General features: G+C 57.5%; 3 protein-coding genes across 4 annotated transcripts in view; 1 reads left to right on the forward strand and 2 right to left on the reverse strand.

The window, feature by feature from the left end:
• The window catches only part of DNAJC11 (DnaJ heat shock protein family (Hsp40) member C11), a 52631-nt gene extending 47979 nt beyond the window's left edge, over positions 1-4652 (forward strand). Inside the window, exons 12-16 of the mRNA XM_037062058.1 lie at positions 1136-1205; positions 2114-2171; positions 2306-2448; positions 3128-3257; positions 3394-4652. Of these exons, the coding sequence (XP_036917953.1) occupies positions 1136-1205; positions 2114-2171; positions 2306-2448; positions 3128-3257; positions 3394-3419 (427 nt within the window). The 3' untranslated portion in view covers positions 3420-4652. The remainder of the gene's footprint in view (positions 1-1135; positions 1206-2113; positions 2172-2305; positions 2449-3127; positions 3258-3393) is intronic.
• Positions 4653-4917: 265 nt separating this feature from the next.
• THAP3 (THAP domain containing 3) lies at positions 4918-12258 on the reverse strand. Of its 2 annotated transcripts, XM_037062060.1 has the most exons (5): positions 12083-12255; positions 8411-8603; positions 6130-6192; positions 5927-6031; positions 4918-5663 (listed from the first exon to the last, which is right to left on the reverse strand). In XM_037062060.1, the coding sequence occupies exons 1-5, from the start codon at positions 12154-12156 to the stop codon at positions 5424-5426; spliced, it is 675 nt and encodes a 224-aa protein (XP_036917955.1). In that variant the 5' UTR covers positions 12157-12255; the 3' UTR covers positions 4918-5423. The 2 variants fall into 2 exon arrangements, with proteins under 2 accessions (XP_036917955.1, XP_036917956.1); XM_037062061.1 differs by lacking the exon at positions 5927-6031 and having other exon boundaries at positions 12083-12258.
• Positions 12259-12979: 721 nt separating this feature from the next.
• Positions 12980-20765, reverse strand: PHF13 (PHD finger protein 13). Its single transcript, XM_037062059.1, has 4 exons — positions 20479-20765; positions 18090-18191; positions 15928-16462; positions 12980-15472 (listed from the first exon to the last, which is right to left on the reverse strand). Exons 1-4 carry the CDS (start codon positions 20515-20517, stop codon positions 15246-15248), a joined length of 903 nt encoding a protein of 300 aa, XP_036917954.1. The 5' UTR covers positions 20518-20765; the 3' UTR covers positions 12980-15245.
• Between the last annotated feature and the right edge of the window lie 1163 nt (positions 20766-21928).

The following is a 21928-nucleotide window of genomic DNA, read 5'->3' on the forward strand; positions in this document are numbered from 1 at the left end:
ATCCTTCATTCGTCATCCTCCCCACTCTCCGGAAGGGTCAGCATGAGCGCACAGAACTGCTGAGACTTCAAACCAGGGCAACAACAAATAAACAGTGGGGGCGGGGTACTGTTTTGTGTGTTTCTCATACTAACCGTTTATTTTCCTGGCACTGAGTTCAGGAGAAATGGGGTCTGAGTCCCGACAGAAGGGGCACGCGTTGGCCGTGCTGTAGACGTCGTGGAAGCATAACTTACTCCGCAGCTTTTGTGGGTGACCCGTCACGGCGTAGTGATCGCATTTCGTAAATCACGGGGCTCCGGCGGCCATTTCCACCTGGTGTGCTGTGCGCGTTTGTAAAACACGCAACCCCTGACTGGTCAGTCAGGGGTACAACCTCTTTCCCCTTAGACTGTCAGATAAGCCAAAAAATGGCACCAGCTAATTTAACAGTGGCCATCCAGTGTGCACGAATCAAAATTACACCTATTTCTTTAGTCAGGTCAGAAAAAAATACGTAATGTTTTGGTGTGCCATAGAATTTTAATAGCTGTGTGTGCCGTGGGTTGGGAAGGGTTGGACATGGCCGAGTCCAGGGAGTCTGAGGGGAAGAGCGAACTCTGCTTTGGGGCCCCTTCTGCCTTTGAATCCGTGGAGTTCAGGGTCCTAACTGCCCAGGAGGCTTGATCCTTGAAACAAAGGTGTGCTGTGTGTCTTCTTCCCACGGGGCAGGCGTGTGCTGCCCCAATCCCTGTGCTTTCCCCAGGGAAAAGTGTACTCATGTATCTCGGCTCTCATGGGCATGGTGGCCTTCCTGGAAGAGTCCATAATGATCCCGGAAGGTGGGTGGCCTCTCCCAGAGTCTCTCCTCTTCCTCTGACCTCCCACCTCCCCGAGCCCTATCAGTGGGGGCTTCTCTCCAAAGGGACTGGCGGTGGCTTCCTGCTCACGGCACTGAGGAGGTGGGGAGAGCCCTCTAGGGACCGAGGGAAAGCTGTACAGGCCTGTGACAAACAGATTTGCTTGAGATTGTCTGGGAAATATTTTTTCAAGTTCCAGATCCAGGAATGTCGTCGGACCCACAGACTGTTTGATGGACACGGGTCCAGCGAGGGTGAGACCATGCTAACGTGTGGCTGTGCTTTTCTCACACAAGGGAACTGGAAAAGCACAGGGAAAGCACGGCCACCAACATCCTGCAGAAGAAGCAAGAGGCAGAAGCGGCGGTAAGTGCTGCGTCGGGTCGCCAGGGAGTCCTGTGCTCTGCGTGCGTTTCCGAGCGCCCACCGTGGGCGGGGCACACACTGCACCCCTCCTTCCAGGACACACTCACTCCAGGCCTCAGCCTTGCTCAGACGTCTTCCCCTGCAGTTACCCTGGTCACTGTGGTCTTGACCTTGCCACTGGCATGCTACACTGGGACATCAGTCCCACTTCCCAAATTCAGTGAACCTCACAAGGCATTGCAAGGTTATTTCAAAAGTGGTGGGGCCCTGGCCTGTGTGGGTCAGTGGGTTGGGCATCGGCCCGCAAACCAAACGATAGGGGTTTGATTCCTGGTNGCCCACCGTGGGCGGGGCACACACTGCACCCCTCCTTCCAGGACACACTCACTCCAGGCCTCAGCCTTGCTCAGACGTCTTCCCCTGCAGTTACCCTGGTCACTGTGGTCTTGACCTTGCCACTGGCATGCTACACTGGGACATCAGTCCCACTTCCCAAATTCAGTGAACCTCACAAGGCATTGCAAGGTTATTTCGAAAGTGGTGGGGCCCTGGCCTGTGTGGGTCAGTGGGTTGGGCATCGGCCCGCAAACCAAAGGATCGGGGTTTGATTCCTGGTCATGGCACGAGTCTGGGCTACAGGTTCAGTCGGGGCTGCCGGCTGGTGTTTCTCTCTCACATCAATGTTTCCCTTCCTCTCTTCTCTCACTCTAAAAAATAGTGCTGCGTGTTTTCCTTTTTTTCTTTCCCTTAAGAGAATTGTCTTTGTGCGGGAGACATGCGAGGTTAATGGTGGCACTGTCAGGTCCTTTGCGGAGGGCTGCAGTGACGCCAGGCGCTCTGCTGTGGCTCTGAACAGCGAGGCAGAGCCCGGTGAGGGCCCTGGTGGCCGCTGACCTCATCCTTTGCAGGTTCGGTTGATGCAAGAATCTGTCCGAAGGATCATCGAGGCAGAAGAATCCAGAATGGGTGAGAAGGCATGGCCTCTCCTGGGAAAGGGCGGGCGTGGGGGTCTCCATGGAGCTCGCTGCTCCTGCAGTCCAGTGGCGGGGGGGCGGGGCCGAGGGTGCTGGGGGCCTGCCCCTGCTGACAGCCGCCCGCAGGCCTCATCATCGTCAACGCCTGGTATGGGAAGTTTGTCAACGACAAGAGCAAGAAGAGTGAGAAGGTGAAGGTGATTGACGTGACCGTGCCCCTGCAGTGCCTGGTGAAGGACTCGAAGCTCATCCTCACGGAGGCCTCCAAGGTACAGCACCTGGTCCCCACAGGGGTCAGATGGACAAGGCTTCTGGGGACAGCCCCTTGGAATGGCCATGTCATCGCAGCGAAACCCTTCACGCTGCCAGCCTGCCCCATGCGGGATGCTGCCCGGCACCTCAGTGATGTCCACACTGGAGCAGTTTGCTCCACGTGTCACTCATTCATTCACTCACAAGTGTTTATTACGCACCTACTATGTGCTGGGTACCGCAGCAAACACACACACATCCTGCCTTCATGGAACACGCCTGCCACTTACTTCTCCCCTTGTTCCAGGCGTGCGAGGTGGCCTAGCACACCCGAGGCTCACGCTGGAGCCTGGGGCACAGACATCAACAGTCAGATTAAAGTTCACACTCGCTCAGCCCGGTGGCGCCAGGCTGCCTGGGAAGCCTTGCAGTGTCTCCATCTTGGTGGGGCTTCTGTGAAGATGAGGGTGCACTGGGGCAGGGGGAGCTCTGTTGAGAGGGTAGTAGTCTAGGACTGAATAGACTTCCTTTTTCAAATGTTCATTTCTTTCTCCTCACGTGGCAAAGTGTGCTTCTTCCGAGGGAAAGTCAAGGCCCCGCAAAGGGCGTTGCGCCTGCCTGGGGCAGCAGGTGCTGGCCGTGCTGGGGAAACGGCCGCCTCGAGTCCCGTTTTGAGCCGGAACCCGTCTGTTGCAGGCTGGGCTGCCCGGGTTCTACGACCCCTGCGTGGGTGAAGAGAAGAACCTGAAGGTGCTTTACCAGTTCCGGGGCGTCCTGCACCAGGTGATGGCGCAGGACGGTGAGGCACTCAGGATACCAAAGCAGTGTGAGTAGCTGCCCTCTGCAGTCGCCTGGGACCCTGTTGTGCTGCCCTGAGGGGTGCAGCTCCAGGGCCCTCCCTGGCCAGGCAGCCGCTGGTGCCCGAGGGCCGAGCCCCGCTGAGTCTGTCTTTTCTCTTACAGCCCACAGGATTGATGCAGACGGATAAGCTGCTTAAGAAACCAGATTAAAGAGGCTGCAAAGATCTTTTCCTGGGAGTCTACAAATTTGGAAGCAGGGAAAAACCCAGACATAAGATACGTTTATTTTGCATTATTCCTCTAGAAGGTGGCACGAATCAATTATGTGAAGGGACAGAGACAGCCCGCTTCCCTGGGGCCTGTGGGTCGGAGGGCAGCAGCCACACCAGGACCAGAACCACGGCACAGCTGTGTCTTTGTCCCCAAGGATCGTGTCCCTGAGGCAGGGGTCCCTTCCCAGGGTCCTCAGCACATGCTGGCCACGGCCACCCCGCAGTTCCTGGTCTGTCTTGGGGTCCTTGCGGAACGCCCTGCCTCGCACGCAGGGCCAGGAACTGCTCCCCAGAGCCCTGGGCCGCACGGGGAAAGGAGGGAAGAGCGGAGGTCTCCGGCCAAGTGAGCACGTGTGGTCAGCTTCCCGCAAACCGCCTTTTCCTGATGAAATATGGAGAGGAGTGTGGGTTTATAAATCTGCTTTTTATCTGATAAGTGATTTTGGAAATTAGTTCTTTTTTCCCTCCCAGAACTCAGATCATTCCACTGGCACCTGGCTTGGGACAGAGAATTGTAACTGGTTCCCAGGACCGTCCCTGTCATAGGTCACTTCCTTCCAGGACCCCTGTCCTTGTGGGAAGAAGCGGGTGTCCTTCCTTCTCACCATGTCCCTCACGGCTGGGCCTGGCCCTCCTGTGGCGACACCACAGTGCAGAGTTGGAATGAAGAGTCGGAGAAGGGGACCCACGGCCCGCCTCAAGCCATGCAGTGGGCCCAGTGCCATGCTCACTTGTGGCCAGCAGGTGGCACTGCAGCTCCCCGCACCTGGCCCGGCCCAACCCGCCGGGGCTGTCAGCTGGGATGAGCAGAGACCCCACAGACAGTGGTTCCAGCAGCCCCCGGCAGGCTTCACCCTCATGCTGGTGCCAGCGGAATCACTGATGGCCACTCCCTCCTGTTTTTAAAAACAGCTCAGGTGGTCCAGTCCTGTAGTATTTATCTCCTCCTGCAATGTAGTAACGTGAGAAGTTCTCCAAGCTGCTGCCCTGAATGCGCACTGTGCAGTTGGTGCTGCGTTGGACGAGTCCGAACTCGGACACAGCCCTGTTCCCTCCGCGGCTGGTGGCTCTAGCAGGCACCAGTTCCCTCTTGGGCCTGAAATGGACTGTACAGGAGGCACTCAGCACAATAAACCTTTCCTGAAAGCCGGGGACAGTGTCTCGGTGCATCTGTGCAGTGTCAGGAGGAAGCACAGTGAAGCAGATGCCCCCCCACCTCAGGCCTCGCCCCACCCCTTCCCTTCCCGTCACTGTTTGAACTACGTGCAGCTGCAAGGTAGCTGGAAGCTGCGGAAGAGTCCAGAGTCAGGCATCTCGGAGGCCAAGCTGTTTCTCATTTTAGCTAAAGACCTTTTCTTTGTGGCCATGCCCTCAAATTAATGTTTGGTTTTAAAGAAAGGAGGGAAGCCTGCAGTGTAGGAAGACGCTTTATTCCGTAGTTCCATCAAACGAGGCCAGGAAGAGGCCGTCCTAGAACACAGGCCAGTCTCGGCCAGAGAGCCAGTTGTCCAGGCTACGGATGGGCCACTGTTGCTGCCTGAGAGTTGGCTGTCCCCCCTCTGCTGTGGGTGGGACCAACCCACCCACCCAGACCCTCCTGGGACCCAGCTGCCCCACTGGGGGAGTGTCTGCCACCTTAGCCCAGCGGCTATAGTTCCAAGGACACTGGCTGGTGGAGAGAGGACAGCTAGGGCTGTCACCCCCTGGATGACCAGGGGTTTCTCAGGCTCACGGCTCCAGCCCCTCACGGCCTGATGCCAGACTTCACCTGAGGCCGCACTGGGCTTCTCACCAGGGCCCTGGCCTGGCATGCCTCTCTGCCACTCAGTGTCAGCAGCAGGACGGAAGGGTTCACGACCAGACCCCCAGAACTGCGGCTTCGTCTCCGGGGCCTCCGATGGGAAAGCCCAGCGGCCTGGCTCAGCTCCGTGGCTCTTGCCGTGGCCCGGCCCGGAGGGCTCGCAGGCGGCTGCACATCCTCCGCATCACCAGCCTCTGGGCCTTCAGGCGCTTCCGCAGCCTTTCATTTTCCTTCAGTGCCACAAAGAGTTTCTTTTTCAAGGCGTTTAAGTCCAAAAGGGCGTAGCTGTGGTCAGATGGATGTGAGGGGCCAGCCCTCTGCGCAGGGGTCTCAGCCGCTTCTGGTCTTGGGGACGATGCCTGCAGAAGGAGAGTGGAGGGTAAGCAGTGTCAGAGGCAAAGCTCTTCCCTGGAAGGACAGGAGGGAAGGCCCCAGAGCCCCATCTCGCAGCTCACCTGACCCACGTCTGCCCACACCAGGGCTCTTCCTGTTGCTGGGAAAGCCTGCAGTTGGGGCCACACCCTGTGGTGCTCACAGTTTGTGAACCCATCTTCCTTCGTTTGAGGCAAATGCCCCCTGCGAGCACCAACCTGCCACACGCCACCTTGGTGCCTGGGCTTACCTGTCCTACAGGGGCTCTAGTGCTGGGGGGCGGCTGCCGCACTTCCATGGCAGAGTCAGTCTTCCCCCCTGGGCCATGGTCCCTGGCCCCCTCCTCAGGGAGAACCTAGAAACGCAGGACATGGCTGCAGTGTGGACTGGCCACAGCGTGGACTGGCCACAGCTCAGACTAGTCCCAGTGCAGACTGACCGCAGCAGACTCACCTTCTCCTTCTCAGAGTCAGCATCTCCACCCTCAACGGCCGGGTCTGTGTCCTCCGTCACCAGCTGCAAGAAACACAGAGCTACTGTGGATGGGCAGCCCAAGGTTTGGCCCAGGTGGGGTGTGAGAGAGACCTGCACCCCGAGAACCTCACACTTGGCCCCATTCTCAGCCCAGGTTTATCCAGTTAAACTGGGCCTTGAAGCCGGACCCAGCCCCACCTGCCCCCACTGTTATCTTCCCGACAAAGATGGTCCCAAATCTTGGGCCGAAGGACCTAATTTGCAATATCACCCCAGGGCCTGGCATTGTCCTAGACGCAAATTTTGCTCACAGCTGCAGCCATATGGTAGCAAACACCTGACTCAGAGCCCGCCACCCCCAAGCACTAAGGCGAAGATCAGAAATGCGCCCCCAGGGGTTACTGTGATCGTCTGGGACAGCCACAAATGCATCAAAGTGACCAAACTAACAGATGTGCACTGATGGGGGTGGGGGGTTGCTAGCAGGGGGCACGAAGTTTCAGTTAAGCAAAACGGTGACCCCCGAGAGCCCGCTGTACATCGTGCCTACAGGTCACAGCACCGTACTGTGCGTTCAAGTGTTTGAGGGTAGCTGGCTGGAGTGGCGCGGTGGATCGAGTGCTGCCTGTGAACCACAAGGTCGCCACTTGATTCCCAGTCTCGGGGCACATGCCTGGGTGGTGGGCCAAGCCCCCAGTAGGGGGGTATGAGGCAACCAATCGATGTTTCTCTCCCTCTCTTCCCCTCTAAAAATACATAAAGCTTTTTTTTTATTTTGAGGGTAGGTCTCTTAGCGTTCCTCCCACAATAAAATTTTACATATGTATAAATAAAAATAAATGGCCTTCCATAGTACAGAAAACAGCCAAACAAGCCCAGAATGCACCAGGCAGCATTCAGGTGTGGGGACCAAGGCAATGAAAGGAGACCAAGAACAGGGAACCCACCGTGCAGCAGGTGGGGGCAGGTGCTAGAAAGCCCAGCAGGCAGGAGAGGGAGGAACGGGCCTGCCTGCAGAATCATGAACATGAACGTGGACCTGGAAAAGGGGGCAGCTGCCTGCATACGGATCTCTGAGCGAAATCACTAGGCAAAGGAGAGATGGCAGGCAGAGGCCGCACCTGTCTCTTCGCAGCTGGCGCCTGTTCTTCCCGTGGCCTGGGACTGCTGGCCCCACCAGCTCCCTCTTCTCTCCTTCCCAGTAAAATCAAACTCGCAACAGGTGTCCGCCTGCCTTCTGTTCGTCCCATCACTTCTTTGCCTTCCAGGTTCAAGCAGGTGGGGCCCACACTCTGGGACTCTGTACACCTCTGAGATTTACCAAGTTCAATATAACCCCCCTCGTGCTTCAGCGACCTGCGGTCCACAAGCTCCCTCCTGAGCCTGCCCTGCACACCCCACCAAGACACGTCCACTCCACCGGGGCATCAGATTCAACGTGCACAGGGCCACACGCCTGGGAATCAGGCAGCGAGGGTCCCCAGGGGTTTGGTGAGCTCCCGCCCTCTCTGCCCACAGGCTCTACAAAGCCCTTCTATGGGGTCCTCTCATCACTGACTCACCTGCAGCTCGGGCTGCCATAACTACACTCACCTGTGCCAGGGCATCGGCCCTTGAACGGTTTCCAGCCAGGTAGAGCCCTCTGTAGCCCCGCCCCAACACTGAGCTCACCCGAAAACCAACAGCGGTACCCAAAGCCCTCCCCACTGCAGGCCTGTCCGCACTGTCCACACCCTCCCTCCAGCGCTGCACCCGCATCGTCCTTTCGGGTTGGACAGCGCTCTCAGCCTGCACATGGGGCGCACAGTGGGACCTGAGCAGGGACCTGCTGAATGGCAGTGGCACAGCCTCTGGCTTCTCCATCAGAGGTGTCCGAGCCCCAGCTGACTCCCTGGAGGAGGACGAGGTCTGAATGAGGCTCAGCAGCTGCCTTCAGCTGGGAAGCCTTCGCTGCACAGCCTCGAGCCCACCTGAGACCCGGCAAAAGTGAGCCGCGGGAAGGGCCAGGCTCTTGCCACACTCGCCAATTGCTGCTTCAACAGCACCCAGTTGTGAAACATGACTCATTCTGAATTGGCTTTACATTGGGGATCCCCTAAACCGAAGGTCGTGGCCATCAGGGCTGGCTGGGCTCCTACGGGAGGCTGGACAGCACTGCCCTCACTGCAGCCTCCGTCCCTGCCAGCGCCACCCCCGCCCGCCCACTGCTGCTGGGTGGAGCCAAGTAGCCCGGCTCTGCGGAGAAAAGAAGTGTGTTCACCTGCGTGGCGTCCTGGAAGGCGAACACTGTGGGCACCGCGTTGTGCTTCAGGTTCTTGCGGTTTCCAAAGGCACTGAAGCACTCCGGGCGGAAGTGCTCTGAGCAGATGACCGTGTGCTGCTTGGGCTCAAAGTTGCCCCGACCGATGTTCAGCACCCACTCCTTCAGGAGCTCGGGCCGGCTGAACGGGAACCTGAGGGGCAAGCATAGAGCGTGCAAGAGTGAGGCTGAATTCAGCACTTCCGAGCTTCCCGGCATTTTCACACCATCACACGGTATTCTGGAGGGCGTGGATAATCCGGGAACCTCTCTCTGTTCAACCGCATCCAACTTCTGGAAGGTAAGGCATCCTTAGCAGAAAACGAGACCATGAGCTTGCCCTAAGAGCTGTTTCCGAAGCTACACGTACCAAGTAAGCCTTCACTCGTCCCCTCGGGAGCCCACCAAGTACCAGGCCTGTTAAGGGTGCCGGGGGGGGGGTGGGGGGTGGAAGTAAGACAGCCCCACCTTCATCAAGCCCACATTCTAGACAGGGCAGACGGACAGCAAGCCAGACAGATGAAGACTGTGTAGGAATGAAGAGCAGGATGTGGTCAGGAAAGGCCACCTGTGAGATGTCGCTGAGTGGGAGCCTGACCCTGCGGGTATCAGAAGGAAGAGCAGCCCTGGCCCGGCAGATCAGTTGGTTAGAATGATGTCCTGATATGCCACGGTTGCAGGTTGTGGGTTCAGTCCCCCGTCAGGGCACATACAGGAATCAACCAACGAGTGCACGGATGCATGGAACAACAGATCAGTGTTTCTCTCTCTCTGTCCCTCCCTCCCCCCTTTCTCTCTCCCTTAAAAGTCAATAAATCTTTTTTTTTAAGATTGGATTAAACTCTCTCTTTAAAGATTTTATTTATTTATTTATTTATCTTTAGAGGGGAAGGAGAGAGGGAGAGAAACATCAGTGTATGGTTGCCTTTCGTGCGTCCCCTGCTGGTAGTTAGCCTGCAAGGAACCAGCCTGCAACCCAGGCATGTGCTCTGACTGGGAATCGAACGGCGATCATCTGGTTCGCAGGCCTGTGCTCAATCCACTGAGCTACGCCAGCCAGGGCAAAAGTCAATAAATCTTAAAAAATCAAACAGCCAAGGTTAAAAAACAAAGGGAGATTGGTGACAGGCATGTGCCCGGCATGTCTGAGTAGTGATCGAGGCAGGTGTTGGCTGAAACGGAGCAAGAGGAGTAGGGACTGAAGGACGTGGGTCTCAGGCAGATGGGGGGCTCCCTGGAGTCTGTGGACAGGGGTAGGGGGATGGGGAGGAACAACCGAGCCCACCCGGGCTGCTGCGGGAAGGCACAAGGTGCCTGGGGTGTCAGCAGGAGGAGGGAATGAATGGGCAGATCGGGATGTATTTCAAAAGCCATGCAACAAGGGCTGCCTGTGGGCCATGAAATAGAGAAGAGTCACACATTAAAATGGAAGGAGGCAGTAGGAGGGGCAGCTCTGGGACCTGGGAACTTTGGTTTTACACATTAGCTGTTAAATATGAGGTGCCTTTCAGACGTCCACATGCTGAACTGGGTGGCAGCTGGACACACGTCTGGAGACAGCCATGTTGGGGGGCCACCCCACCTCAAGGGTGACAAAGTCCTGGGTGCAGTCGGCGCCCTGCGGAGCGGTGTGGGCAGGGACGGTGCATGCCACGGCCCCCACGACCCCACCCCAAAGTGCTCCAGCGTCTAGTGTGGAAACGAGGATCCAGCAAACGAGGCTGAGAAGGGACACTGTGACCAAGGAAAAGGCCGAGTAGCGTCCTAGAAGTGAGTGTCTCAAAGCGTCAAAAGTCACTTGTGTCAAATGCCGCAGAGATCACCTGATTCTGCAATGAGACCCTGCATTTGCCATCATATGGGCCACTGGGGATGTGACAGCTCATTTGTGGAAGTGGTGGGGGCAAGAGTCCGATAGCAATGAGCTTGAGAGCGAATTGAACGCAACTCCGCCCTCAGGTGTGCACCTGACAGAAACATACAAATGGATCCCGGTCAACATGCCAGCAAAAATGTCCAGCCATGTGCTTGCTACGGCCAGAACACAGGGGCACCCAAATGCCCGTCGAATCCACAACAAATCAATTCTGGTTTGCGCGGTCAACAGAATATGACGCAGCAACGAAAAGGAATGAACTGCCACTGAATGAAACAAAAGTGACTCACAATTGTGGACAAAAACAGGGGGTTCAATGGAAAGCAGCCTCCCAGGGTGACCTGATCATAAATTCCTAACTAGGCAGGTCATGCTGGGTCCTCACGCCCCAGGCCTGCAACTTCTTGAGCAAAGGTTTGTCTTTGCCTTGTCTCTCTGCATCTATGTTAACTCTCCCACAGGCAGATCCCCGCCTTGCTGTCTCCCACCCTCCCATGATCTTTGCATCCCCACCTTAGTTTCACATGCATGAAAGAAATCTGAAGCCTATACAGTTCTCTACAGGTGTGGACATTTCTATTGATGACACAAACATAGTGGTGAGGGAAAAAAAACAGGAGGAAAGTGCACTGTGTGAGTCCATTCCAAAAGTTCAACACGGGCCAGAGCAATCCCTGAGAAAAGGCAGGGTGGGTGTGGGTTACCCCAGGGGATGTGGGAAGATAAGGGACAAGAGAGGGGTGCTGTTGGGGGCCTCCTGGGGACTGGCGATGGGCTGAATCCCCGAGTCACCCAGGGTGTTCATTTACTTTAACTTGGTTGAGCTGTGTACCTGTGATTTGTGCACTTTCCTGGGGATCTGGGCCACTGGGGATGTGACGGAGCTCGTTTGTGGAAGTGGTGGGGGCAAGAGTCTGATAGCAATGAGCCTGAGAGCGAATATGTGTTATATTTCAAGAAGAGCATTTACTTTGAAACAGCAAGTGGTAATAGAAATAAAGGCGAGTGCAGAAGCCCTTTGGAGCCCAGCTGTAAAGGAACAGAAGCGGGCGTGTGAGGACGGGCTCGCTGGCAGGGACCTACCTGTTCAAGGGCCAGGCCCTGCCCAGGGCTCCACCACCACCACTCCCCACCCCCGCGGACTCCCGCCAAATCGGCGTCCCACACACACCCAGGACGTTCTCACTCCCGCCTTCCAGCCTTCCTCCTTCCGGATGCGGGGCCTGCTCATGGCTCTGCACGGGCAGGAGGCACCCCAAACTAAGGCGGCACCAGCTTCATAGTGAACACCTACGGCGTTCCGGGCTGCGGCTGTGAGCGGCATCAAGTCCCCAGGACATGGAGAGTACGACCGCCCAAATTACTGCAGCGGGTGCCAAGGGCTGCGGAGGTACCACCTGGATAGACCTGGGCTCGCATCAGGCCCGCCCTCGGCCTTCCGCGACAGGTTGGCGCGAGGCTGCGTGCCAAGCGTTCCGACCACATTCCCGTGCGCCCAGGCTGCCGCAAGGCTGCGTGCCAAGCGTTCCGACCACATTCCCGTGCGCCCAGGCTGCCCGAGGCGATGCGGGGTCCTGGGCCCTTGACTGCGCCAGTCGCCGGCCCGCAGGCCACCCTGCCTCCGAGGCAGCGGGGCACCGACCCTGGCGTCCCGGTCCACCCAGCACCCCAGGCCTCAGGCTCAGTGGGGCCCCCGGGCCCGGGCGAGACGGGCCCAGCAGCCAAGCCCCTGGACCCCCGGTGTCCCCGCCCCTCACCGGTGGAAGGTGAGCTGCTTCCTGCGGTTGCTGTAGCGGTTGCAACACTGCCGGGCTGCGCATGATTTGGGCATCTCCACACCCAAGGCCCCGCTGCCCCTAACAAAGATGGCGGTGGCGAGGTCTTTGGGCGCAGGGAGGCCAGAGGCAGGACTGGTCGGTGTGGGTGGGCGTGGCCTATCGCTCAGGGCGGGTCCTATGGGCGAGAAGGCGTGGGGTTGCTGGGAGGTGCTAGAGAGCCTGGTTGTGCTCCTGGTCAACTCCCCGCGCTGTGCCCTGCTGTGCCCGCCACCCATGTCGCACGGAGTATGGAAGGACTGCAGGGTTTTGCCCCAGTTCGCTGAAGCCCAGCGCCTTCACCTCGTTTTGGGGTCCCCCCAACTTACATCCAGAAACAGCGCTGGACAACTGGAAACCAGAGAAAGGCCTAGTGCCCAACTTGGCCAGTATTTTCAAAATTTTAGGTGCTGAGACACAGATTTTGGCATCTGGAACTAGGCAGCCCCAGATTGGGGTGAGGCAGACACAGATGGGGGAACAAACTGGCACTGCAAACCCCAGCTGTAAAGGGGCTGATACACCAGGAGACCCCAGACCTGCCTGCAGAACCTCAGAGGCCGCGGCTTTTACAGAGCAGGGTAACCCCCCAGTGGGGTTTAAGCTCAATTTGATGAAGAAATTGTGAAAGCTATTCCTGTCTATTCATACAATGGTTTGCTTCTGAATAATTTACTAGAAAAATAGATTAAGGGCTGGGGGTGTTTTTCATCCTGCTAAACCAGACTCGGACTTGAACTTCCCAAGTGTTCCCTTATAATCATGGTTTGGGGATGTGGTGAGGGGAGAACACAGTCGTCCTTGGGTACAGAACACAAACACCTGAAGGTAGACATGAACCTCAAAGTAGCAATATCTTTATTTACAAAATATACAGTTTCACAGAAACAGCTTCGTTTTTACACATAAACTTTATAATTACACAGAACCACGTAAACGATGTTAAGTGTCTGGCCTGGCCAAAGCCAATGAGAGGGGCGTACTTTTGGGGTGACACCTTTTCCCTCCCCTCACTCCATCAGCCACCAACCAGGAGCCCCTAGATGGGCCATGCCTAATTTGCATAAAGCTGATTGCAGCTGCTGGCTCAACCAACACAAAACCGTGATGTCCAGACTCCTTAGACACCGCCCACAGGGACACAGCCATCAGAACAGAAAGGAAAAGAAACAGAGATGAGTGTCAAAGCCTTCCAGGGGTCACAAGGCATCAAACCTGAGAGCACGTCACAGAGCAACTGCCAGCGCTGGCCATCCGCTGTAAAACCACACATACTCTTACATGCACTTTTAAAACTCTGTGGACTTTAAAAGAAACACTTTGGAACTTGGGCCACTCTCATGGTTGGAGACACTGGACAGGCAATGTCCTGGGGCAGATCTTTGGCAAATTCCTCCCCCGACTTTTGCACAGCTGCCCTGGTCAGAGCCACAGTCAGCTCTGAGGACCAGTTCGTTTCTGACCCAGCTTACTGCTCTTTCTACAGCTGGGCTTCTCCCTTGGGGGTCTCTACAATAAACTGGGTTTCAAAAGCTACGTCTAGTTTTGTGTTAATAAAAGCAACAGAATTAAACACAAAAAAGGCAGTTGGCTGGTCACACATGAATGACACCAGGACAAAATACAGGCTCTGCTTAGCCAGTTACAGCTCAAACCCCAGGTGCTTCAGTGAGATAAGGTAGAGGGAGCCCACTGCTGGCCGGCACAGGGTGCCCTGTGGAGAAGCCCCCCAACAGGGAGACTGGGCTCCCTCCGGCTGTAAACACACATGAGCAACTTGGGCATTCTTCCCTCTTCATGCTTTTACAAGAAACAATGTTCATGAAAACACACCCATCCATTAAAAAAAAAAAAACTCTGAGAACACGTATTGGAGCTGCTAAAACACCATCGGTCTGGGACAAAGGTGAAGCCCTCCCCGTTGGAGCCCCAGAACCACCAGTGCCCCAGGGCTCACTGGCGCAGAGCCTGGCGAGGCTCCGGGACAGACTCCCAGGCTTCTCCGGAACTGGGCCCCTGGGGTCTCCCCAGTCCAGATGCGAGCAACTCTGCACAGTTCAATGGCATGTAACTGGAGGCCAGTGTTACCATCTCACTCACCAAAAAGGCTTTGAGTCCTAACCTTGGCCTGTGGAACCAGCAGGCCAACCTGTAGTCGGGGACACTAAGAATCTCCCATTTTCCTTTACCCATTAAGCACAGGAACGCCCTTCCCGAGTGTCTGCCTAACTTTTATGCTGCTACTGGGAACAAGGTAAGGGGAAGAGATGAGGAAGGACCCCAAGTGCCCCTGTGCCTGGGCAACCACAGGCTCCCACAGGCCAAGTGGAGGGAAAGGGCGCCCAGGCAGAAATCTGCCAATACTTCTGGCTACATCGTGCAAATAGACAGGAGTTTTACATCGTGCAAAACAGGAAACTTGAGTTACGAACATGGGCCACTTCCACCCCCCAAGCAGCCCTCTTTCTACAGTGAGGCGGCCACACACTCTCCTCGGTAATGAACAGAAGGAACCTAAGGATCAGCAGCTTGCCCACGCCCCCAGCTCCTCTCAGAGGCAGACAGGAGTCCAGCAGGCAGCCCCTGGGGACAGAGGCAGCAGCGAGGCAGTGGGGAGAAAGAGCCACTGGGGGAGGGGCAGCTTTGATGGTTGCTGTACAGACATTTACGGTCAAAGACTTACACTTGAGAAAAACTTTGCACGTATGGCTGTTTGTTCACGGGCCGAGGAAACATTTGTCCCCAACACAGCGGAAGCAGGAGTAACAGCACTTATTCTAGTCGGGGGGAGTTTAACAATAGCACAAATTCACGACTACCATGGACCTTCCTCTTCAGCGGAAGCAAACCCACTGCACCGGAGCGCTGAGCCCGCCTCCAGCGCAGAGGACGCAGCTCTAGCAGCGGCTTTGGCCTGCGAGGACTTTATTCAGTTACCGGCTATGTACAGATTATACCTCGGACAGCCTGTCCTTTTGCTTAGGCACCTGAATGGCAGGGGTCTGCCTGCACCAGAGCTGAGAGTTCTGTGCTCAACTTAGAAAAGGGCCAAAAAGCCCACCATCCCTTCCGATGCTTCACCCACAGTCTCCTCCCTCGCCAGCAGTCAGTCCAGAAAAAGCTTCCGAGAGCCCATTCGGGAACGGTTGGAACGGCGGATGTCGAACTTGGAGTCCCGGCACTTTTGACAGACAAACACTTCCGGAACATTGGATTTCCGGATTTTGGCACAGGACAGGTGAATCCAAGTATGGCACTCATTACACTCGATCATCGGGCGTCCGGCAAATGGCTTCATGCAGAAGCAGGTGACGAGGTCCCACGAGTCGTCGTCTGAAAGGAGAGAAACACATAAGGGGAAGGAAAACCGCCTCGTGACCCCCTGCACTGGGAACTCCTCTCCATCAGCAAAGCCGCCCTCCAGCGGAGCAGAGCAGCCGAGTCGCAGCAACTGAAGAGGTTTCGGACTCTCACTTAAGGGAGCTACTTCCCTCCCTCAAACCTCACGTAGTAAGCGCGCAGGACTCCAAAACCTGTGGTCCCGCGGCTCATCATGGTGCGTGGCCTTAGGGGCTGCATTGTTCTTACATGGTAAGGTCTGCCTGGGAAGCTCAGTCCCTCTGGCTGCAATCAGCCCCACTCCCCAACACGCCAGTATGCACCTTCTCCCGCCCTCCTCCTCAGAGGTGGTGGGCACACTCTGAGGAAGCGACAGCTCCCAGACTCCTGCTCCCAGTCGCCCCCTTCCGCCCACCAGCCGACAGTGCGGCCATCCCTCTGGCCCCCACCTGAGTCCACCATGATGTCCTCATCGTTGCCGGTGCTGTCCTCGTCGCGGAACACCACCTGCTTCCCCTGCCGGACGACAGTCCGCTTGCCTTCAGTCTTTATTTCTTTGACCTGGTCAGGTGACACGGCGGCACAGGACCCGCTGGAAGGAGTATCGGAGTCCCAGCCCGAGCAGGGATCGCCAGGGGCCTGGGGGATACCCTGCATGGCGGGGCTTGTGGGGGCCTCCACATACGGGTCGGAGGGTTCCAGCTTCAGCAGACTGCCCATGTACCCCTCCTTCACAGGCATGTCGCTGTCCCTTCGCTTCCTCTTCTTCTTTTTCTTCAGCTTGTCAGTCTTCTTTCTGTCCAGCAGGAAGTTGCTGGGCTTGGCTCGCTGCAGGAGGGCGGGCTGCAGGTGGCCGAAGCAGCGGTCGGAGACGGGCAAGGGCACGGTGGACGAGATGTCAGTGAGGCCGGCGTCCCAGCCGTCGCTGTCAATGGTGCCCGCCGTGCTGTTGGCAGGGCTCGGGCTGCTGCGCAAAGGGAGCTCCTGAAAGGGCAGAGGCAGAGGTGGTGGGCGCCCACGATCCCGCCCAGTCCCCAGCAACAAGAGCTGACCCCAGGCAGAACTCCCCTGGCCGCACCGGGCCTGCAGACACACACCCTCAGAACCGAAGCCTCCCACCTCTCGTCAGCATCACTCTTTAGGAACAGCGGCACCTGTACGACAGTGCGACCTTCCAGAGAGAAGGGGGACCCCTGAGGCGACCTCCTGCCCTGACTGAACCCCGGGAACCTGGCTGACGCTCAGTCAATCTCTGAAAGGAGTGAAGACACACTCTCCAGCTGTGACACCTCCCCCGTGCGTCCTCTCACAGGATGGGTTTTTTCAATTAAGTGAATTGAAGTTAGTTTTGAGAATTTCCCAATGCTTTTTAAAAAAACAAGACATACCCCAAAATATTACAAAAATCAAAGCAGGCAATCATTGCCCTAAAGCAGTGAGCGTGCTACAGTCCGGCCCCTGCAGACCCCCGAGCACTTCATTTCCAGCGACAACAGTCTGCGTGGCACAGAGCAGGCCCGGCCCACCGGGCAGCAGGGCAGAGGCTACGCCGAGGCTGGCTGGCACGTGGCCCCACAAACTTCGGGACCCTTCTTTTTAGCCTCAGTCAGAGCGAACGAGGCCTCTGAAGATTGAGGACCAAGGCGGTGCTGGTCTACAGTTCTGCCCATGTCTTGGCAAAAAACCACCCCTGGAACTATGTGAGATTTTGGCCACGGTCCCTGATGATTCTGTAATGTATGCACAGCAACCAGGAGGCTGCCCTCCAGACAAGTAGCCGTCTGGCTGAACCCCGGTCCCACCACTCATTAGCCTGTGCTCCAGGGCAAGGGGTTCCCTATCTGTGCTCAGGTCCTCAGTATGAAAATGAGAACAAACAGCCCTAACTGGGGCTCAATGGATTCAGTGCTGGCCTGCAAACCAGAAGGTCACAGGTTCAATTCCCACTCAGGGCACATGCCTAGGTTGCGGGCCAGGTCCCCAGCAGGGGGCACGTGAGAGGCAACCACACAATGATGTTTCTCTCCTTCTTTCTTTCTCCCTTCCCCTTTCTCTAAAAAATAAACAAAGTCTTTAAATGGGGACAAACAATACCACCTACCTCGTCCCATTATAAATGCCAAAAACAGTGGCTGGCTGTAGACAGCACTCAGTAAACACCCGCCACGGAGCGCAGGCAGAACAGGGAGTGTGGGCACTAACGCTGCGGGACTCTGCGCAGTGCCAGGTGGGCACTGGACACTTGGGAGCAACACTGTGTAAGGCGTGTGACTGCCTAACCACTGTGCTGCACGCTGCAACTAACAAAAAATCATACTGAATATAAACTGTAACTGAAAAATAAAAATTTTTAAAGAGCAGGCAGATAACAAATAGTAATTTTCAAGCCAACTCTGAGAGTTTACTAATCATTTCTAGACAAGCTTTCATCTTATTTCCCACCAGAGTCTGAGGAACCATTTCCCAGGCTGGTCTACGTGTCCAAGAAGACTTCTGCTCAACTACAGTCTGAAGTCCTCCCGCACAACCCCTTCCGCACGGCCTCCTTGCCAGACACCCGGTCTCCCCGCCAGCAAGAAAGGACTCGCGAGTGCTGAAGAGGACTCATTACCTCCTTCGGATAAGGGATGTAGCCCGCATAGGCCAAGACAAAGGTGCAGAATTTGTTGAAGTCCTCCACGGTCCTGCGCCTCTTGTAGCCGGGGGAGTACTCCTGTCAGGAGACCAGAAAGGGGCGTGTTTGAAAGCAGACACTTGCAGGTGGAACCGCAGAGACAAACCAGGCAAGCCCGAGCTTGTGTTACTGCCACTCAAAACCACGCCACGAGATTTACAAACACTCCGACAAGATACGGGAGGTCAAGAAACAACACTGCATTCAGAAGGCTGAGAGCGGGGTGTCAAGACATTATGCCAAGAATACTGGGAAGCTGGTTAGGAGATAAAAGCTCGTGCAGAAGCCTACTTCTTAGCACACACAGGCTTTTTCTGGCATTATCTATTTGCTGCTACAGGCCTATCAGCTCTAATAACTACTTTTTTTGCTACAGATTTTCCATTTTGAAAACAGTGCTCCTGCAGCTATATCTGAAGCACTTAGTGATGTCAAAAGTCAACCATTTCTCATCCTCTTCAGATCCTCAGGCCTGACCCCTCCCCAGCCTGGCTGCCCGTGGAAGGCACCCTAGGCCCCACCACGGGGCCTCAGAGGAGGAGCTTCCTTCTGGTCCTTCTACTGCTCCAACACCCAGGGGCCGAGCGCCCAAATGTTTCTCGACTGAGAGAATAAACCAGAAACTTCCCTGCTAGTCTTATTTGCACGTTGAAGATAAAATACTAGTGGTTTTGGCTTGTGAGTTGTATCCCCATTCAAGCTAGAAATACCCTCAACAAAAATGGACTTTCTCCTGAAAAGAAGAGCAGCGCAAAGAGAAAAAGCCTTTATTTCCTACTGAGCAAAACAACTGCACTTTATTCTGGTTTATGTGACTAATGTATCTACTGAGACTTTCTTTAAGCATTTCATCACCCACCCCAACCCCATCTTTAGGTGCTGAGGTGGCATTTACAGAGCCTAGGGGCCCAGTGCCTCGTTAAGGTGAAGGGGGGTGGGGGGGTGGGGATTGGGAGTGGACTCCTGAGCATACCCCACCCCAGGGCAGGGCCGAGAAAGTGGCGCTGCGCGACCGTGCTGCCTGCAGGCTTCCTTCCAAGAGCGCCGCTCCGTATTTTTTCAACTTGGTTCCTTCGAACCACCTTCTCCCCCAACCCCTCCACCACCGGACCCCGAGAGGCACGCAAATTAGCGGAGCACAGGCTCGGCTCGGGACCCGGTGCAGGAAGCCAGAAGATCCTCCCTCTCCCCCACCCCAGGAACCACTGACCGCCCTCCCTCCAGCTGCGGTGGGAGGGCCGCAGCCCTTGGCCCTCAAACTCTCGGGAAGAACAACTATTTCGGCGGGGAAGTGGGTCAGGGGCCGGGACGCCGTGTGGCAGGCGGCAGCGCCCTCCGGCGCGGGCTGGGGGACGTGCACCGCCCCCACCCTGTCCGCCCTGCCTGCCCCGCCGACTTTAGGAAAAGCAGATGGCGGTACGGCCCCCTCCCACCCTCCCGCGGAAGCCGCCCCCCGCCGACACTCGGCCCCGGAAGGTGCGGGGCCCTTGCCGCTGGGGAGGGGGCGCGAGAAGCCGGCTAGATATGGGCTCCGGGGCTGGTAGAGCCCGGGAACCCCAAAGGCGTCAGCTTGGCGGGAGATACCCAGCACTGCCTCCGGCGGCCCGACCCGCATCCCGAACCCCGGGCCTCAAGCGGGGAGAGGGGACCGCGTCAGGGGCGCCAACCGGGAGAACCGAGAGCCGATCCCCGGAAGGAGGAATGGGAGGCGGGGCGAGCAAATCCCGCGGGCGGGGGGCGGGGGCCCCGGAGAGGGATGAGAGCGCTCGGGAGGGGGGGACTCGGCTGGGGCCCCAGCTCTGGTGAGAACCCCGAAAGACAAGGCTCCCCCAAGCCGGAGGGGCGGGGGCCGCGCGGGAGTCAGGGGGCGGGGCGCGGGCCACTGGGCCTGGGGATTAGGGAAGCCGGCGGGGGCGCGCCGAGCAGAGTCTACGTCCGAAGGGGGCCACGAACCCCTCCGGGAGGGGGGCGGGGGGATTCCTCCGAGCAGCAAGCTCGGGGCGGCGGCCCACGGCCCGAGTCCCCGGGGGCGGGGAAGGGGTGAATGAGGCAGGCGAGGCCGAGCCGGGAGCAAGGACAGGTCCCGAGGCTACCGAGGCCCGGGAAGGGTCGGCGCTGACGCCCGTGGAAGAGACGCCGAAGCAAGGGCCGGCAGGGAGGACCGGGCGCGGGCCCCAGTGGGGGGCGGGGTTGGGAACGGGGGGGGGGCCGACGGCGAAAAGCTGGGGGAGGGGAGGGTGGAGCTCGATAGCGGGGGTCCGGCTCCCGGGAACGAAGGAGAGGGATGGGGGTGGTCGGGGGCGAACCGAGAGCAGGTCTCACTCACCTCAGGGTGGAAGGCGGCGGCGCAGGAGTCGGAGTCCATGTTCAGGGTGGGGGGCGGCGGCTGTGGGAGTGCAGGGGCCGGAATGCCGCCACCGAACGGTGGAGTCTCTCGGGGCTGGGGGCTCTGGCGGCCTCCTAGGACTGGGGCGGACCGGGGAGGGGTCGCCCCGGCTAGAGGTGATGGGGGGCTCGGCTCGACGCGTCGCGTCCAGAACTCTGTGCTCCCGGGCCAGCGACTCCACCGCCGAGCAGAGTTAGCAATGCAGCTCCCGCAGCGGGAGAGGCGGGAGAGTCACTGCGGGGGCGGGGGGGGCGGCGGCGGCGGCGGCGAGCGGGAACCCGACCGGCTCCCCGACCTGACGCCCAGTTCGGCTCGTGTCTCAGGAGGGAGGGCGGGAGATCCGCGGGGCCTGTCGGGAAATGTAGTCTGAGGGGGACGGAAAGCCGATAGGGAGGGGGCGTGGCGCGGTGGCGGGCGCTGGGCACTGTGGGAGTTGTAGTCTCAGGCTTCGCCGCTGCAGCACACAAAGACCGTCAGGAGGACTCCAACTCCCATAGAGCGCCGTGGCAACTGCGGAGGCTGGTCTCCGGACTTGAGACCGCCGGGGCGGGGGCTGTGCGGGGGCTCGTGCTGCCTCGGAGATGGGGGAGGGGCGGTGCGAGCAGTAGCGCCTGGGTCTCTGCGGGGGCGGGGTGGGCCGGGTTCCTTTGGGCGGGTGGGTGCTGGGCGGACCGCCTTGGTCGCAGAGTACGGGGTCAGACACATCTTTTTTATCCTTGCTTACTACGGGTTCTTTCCCCTTTGTGGGGTCGGGGTCCCCGCAGCCCGGCCGATAGTGGGGGCGGTGGCGCTGACGTCGAGGCCACCTCCGGACTCGGCTTCCGGCGGGGGGAGCGAACTTTCTTTCGCGACTGTGGGTTTTCTGGCCCGGCCCTCCTTGCCCTGGGGATTCGAGACCGCGGGACCGAGACTCTTGGTATCTGTAAGGTCCACTCTGAGGTGTCGGGTTACGGCAGCCGAACATCTCTCTCGGTGTTATCGAGGCTTTAGACCGTGTTTGCTTAAATGCGCTTTTCTTCCCTCTTCGCCTAACCTTGGGACCGTCCCTGTTTTCTTTCTGTATTTCCTGAGTCTGTTCCTCACAGGATTATAACAGTGGGGCCAAAACGTGATCGAGTTATTGGGAATTGCCATTGACTCTGTGTATTGATATTTAATTGAGGAGTTTGCATTTTACAACTTCATGCTGAAGGTTGGTTGACTCTGAACACCTAGTGGAAGATGAGCTGCTCCAATCGAATCACCGGGAGGAGGCCTGACCTTCTTGAACATTTTTGAAAGAAAAAGCCCACATGCAAAATGCAAATGACCCAATCGCATATTCTGTACCTTCGCAGACAAAAACTGTTGAAGAGGGGTAACATAACATTTCAAATTCAAATCATAAAGG

Source organism: Sturnira hondurensis, unplaced genomic scaffold, assembly GCF_014824575.4.
Source record: "Sturnira hondurensis isolate 20B ecotype Veracruz unplaced genomic scaffold, ASM1482457v3 Scaffold0013931, whole genome shotgun sequence".
Lineage (NCBI taxonomy): Eukaryota > Metazoa > Chordata > Mammalia > Chiroptera > Phyllostomidae > Sturnira > Sturnira hondurensis.

Excerpts from the sequence above, each read along its gene's own strand:
- PHF13 (XM_037062059.1), bottom strand. The coding sequence starts at position 20,517 with ATGGACTCCGACTCCTGCGCCGCCGCCTTCCACCCTGAG. Across the intron at positions 18,192-20,478 it reads CCGCCGCCTTCCACCCTGAG|GAGTACTCCCCCGGCTACAA; the intron begins GTGAGTGAGACC and ends GTCTCCTGACAG. Across the intron at positions 16,463-18,089 it reads ACATCCCTTATCCGAAGGAG|GAGCTCCCTTTGCGCAGCAG; the intron begins GTAATGAGTCCT and ends CTGCCCTTTCAG.
- THAP3 (XM_037062060.1), bottom strand. The coding sequence starts at position 12,156 with ATGCCCAAATCATGCGCAGCCCGGCAGTGTTGCAACCGCTACAGCAAC. Across the intron at positions 6,032-6,129 it reads CTGACTCTGAGAAGGAGAAG|GTTCTCCCTGAGGAGGGGGC; the intron begins GTGAGTCTGCTG and ends CTGCGTTTCTAG. Across the intron at positions 5,664-5,926 it reads CTAGAGCCCCTGTAGGACAG|GCATCGTCCCCAAGACCAGA; the intron begins GTAAGCCCAGGC and ends CTCCTTCTGCAG.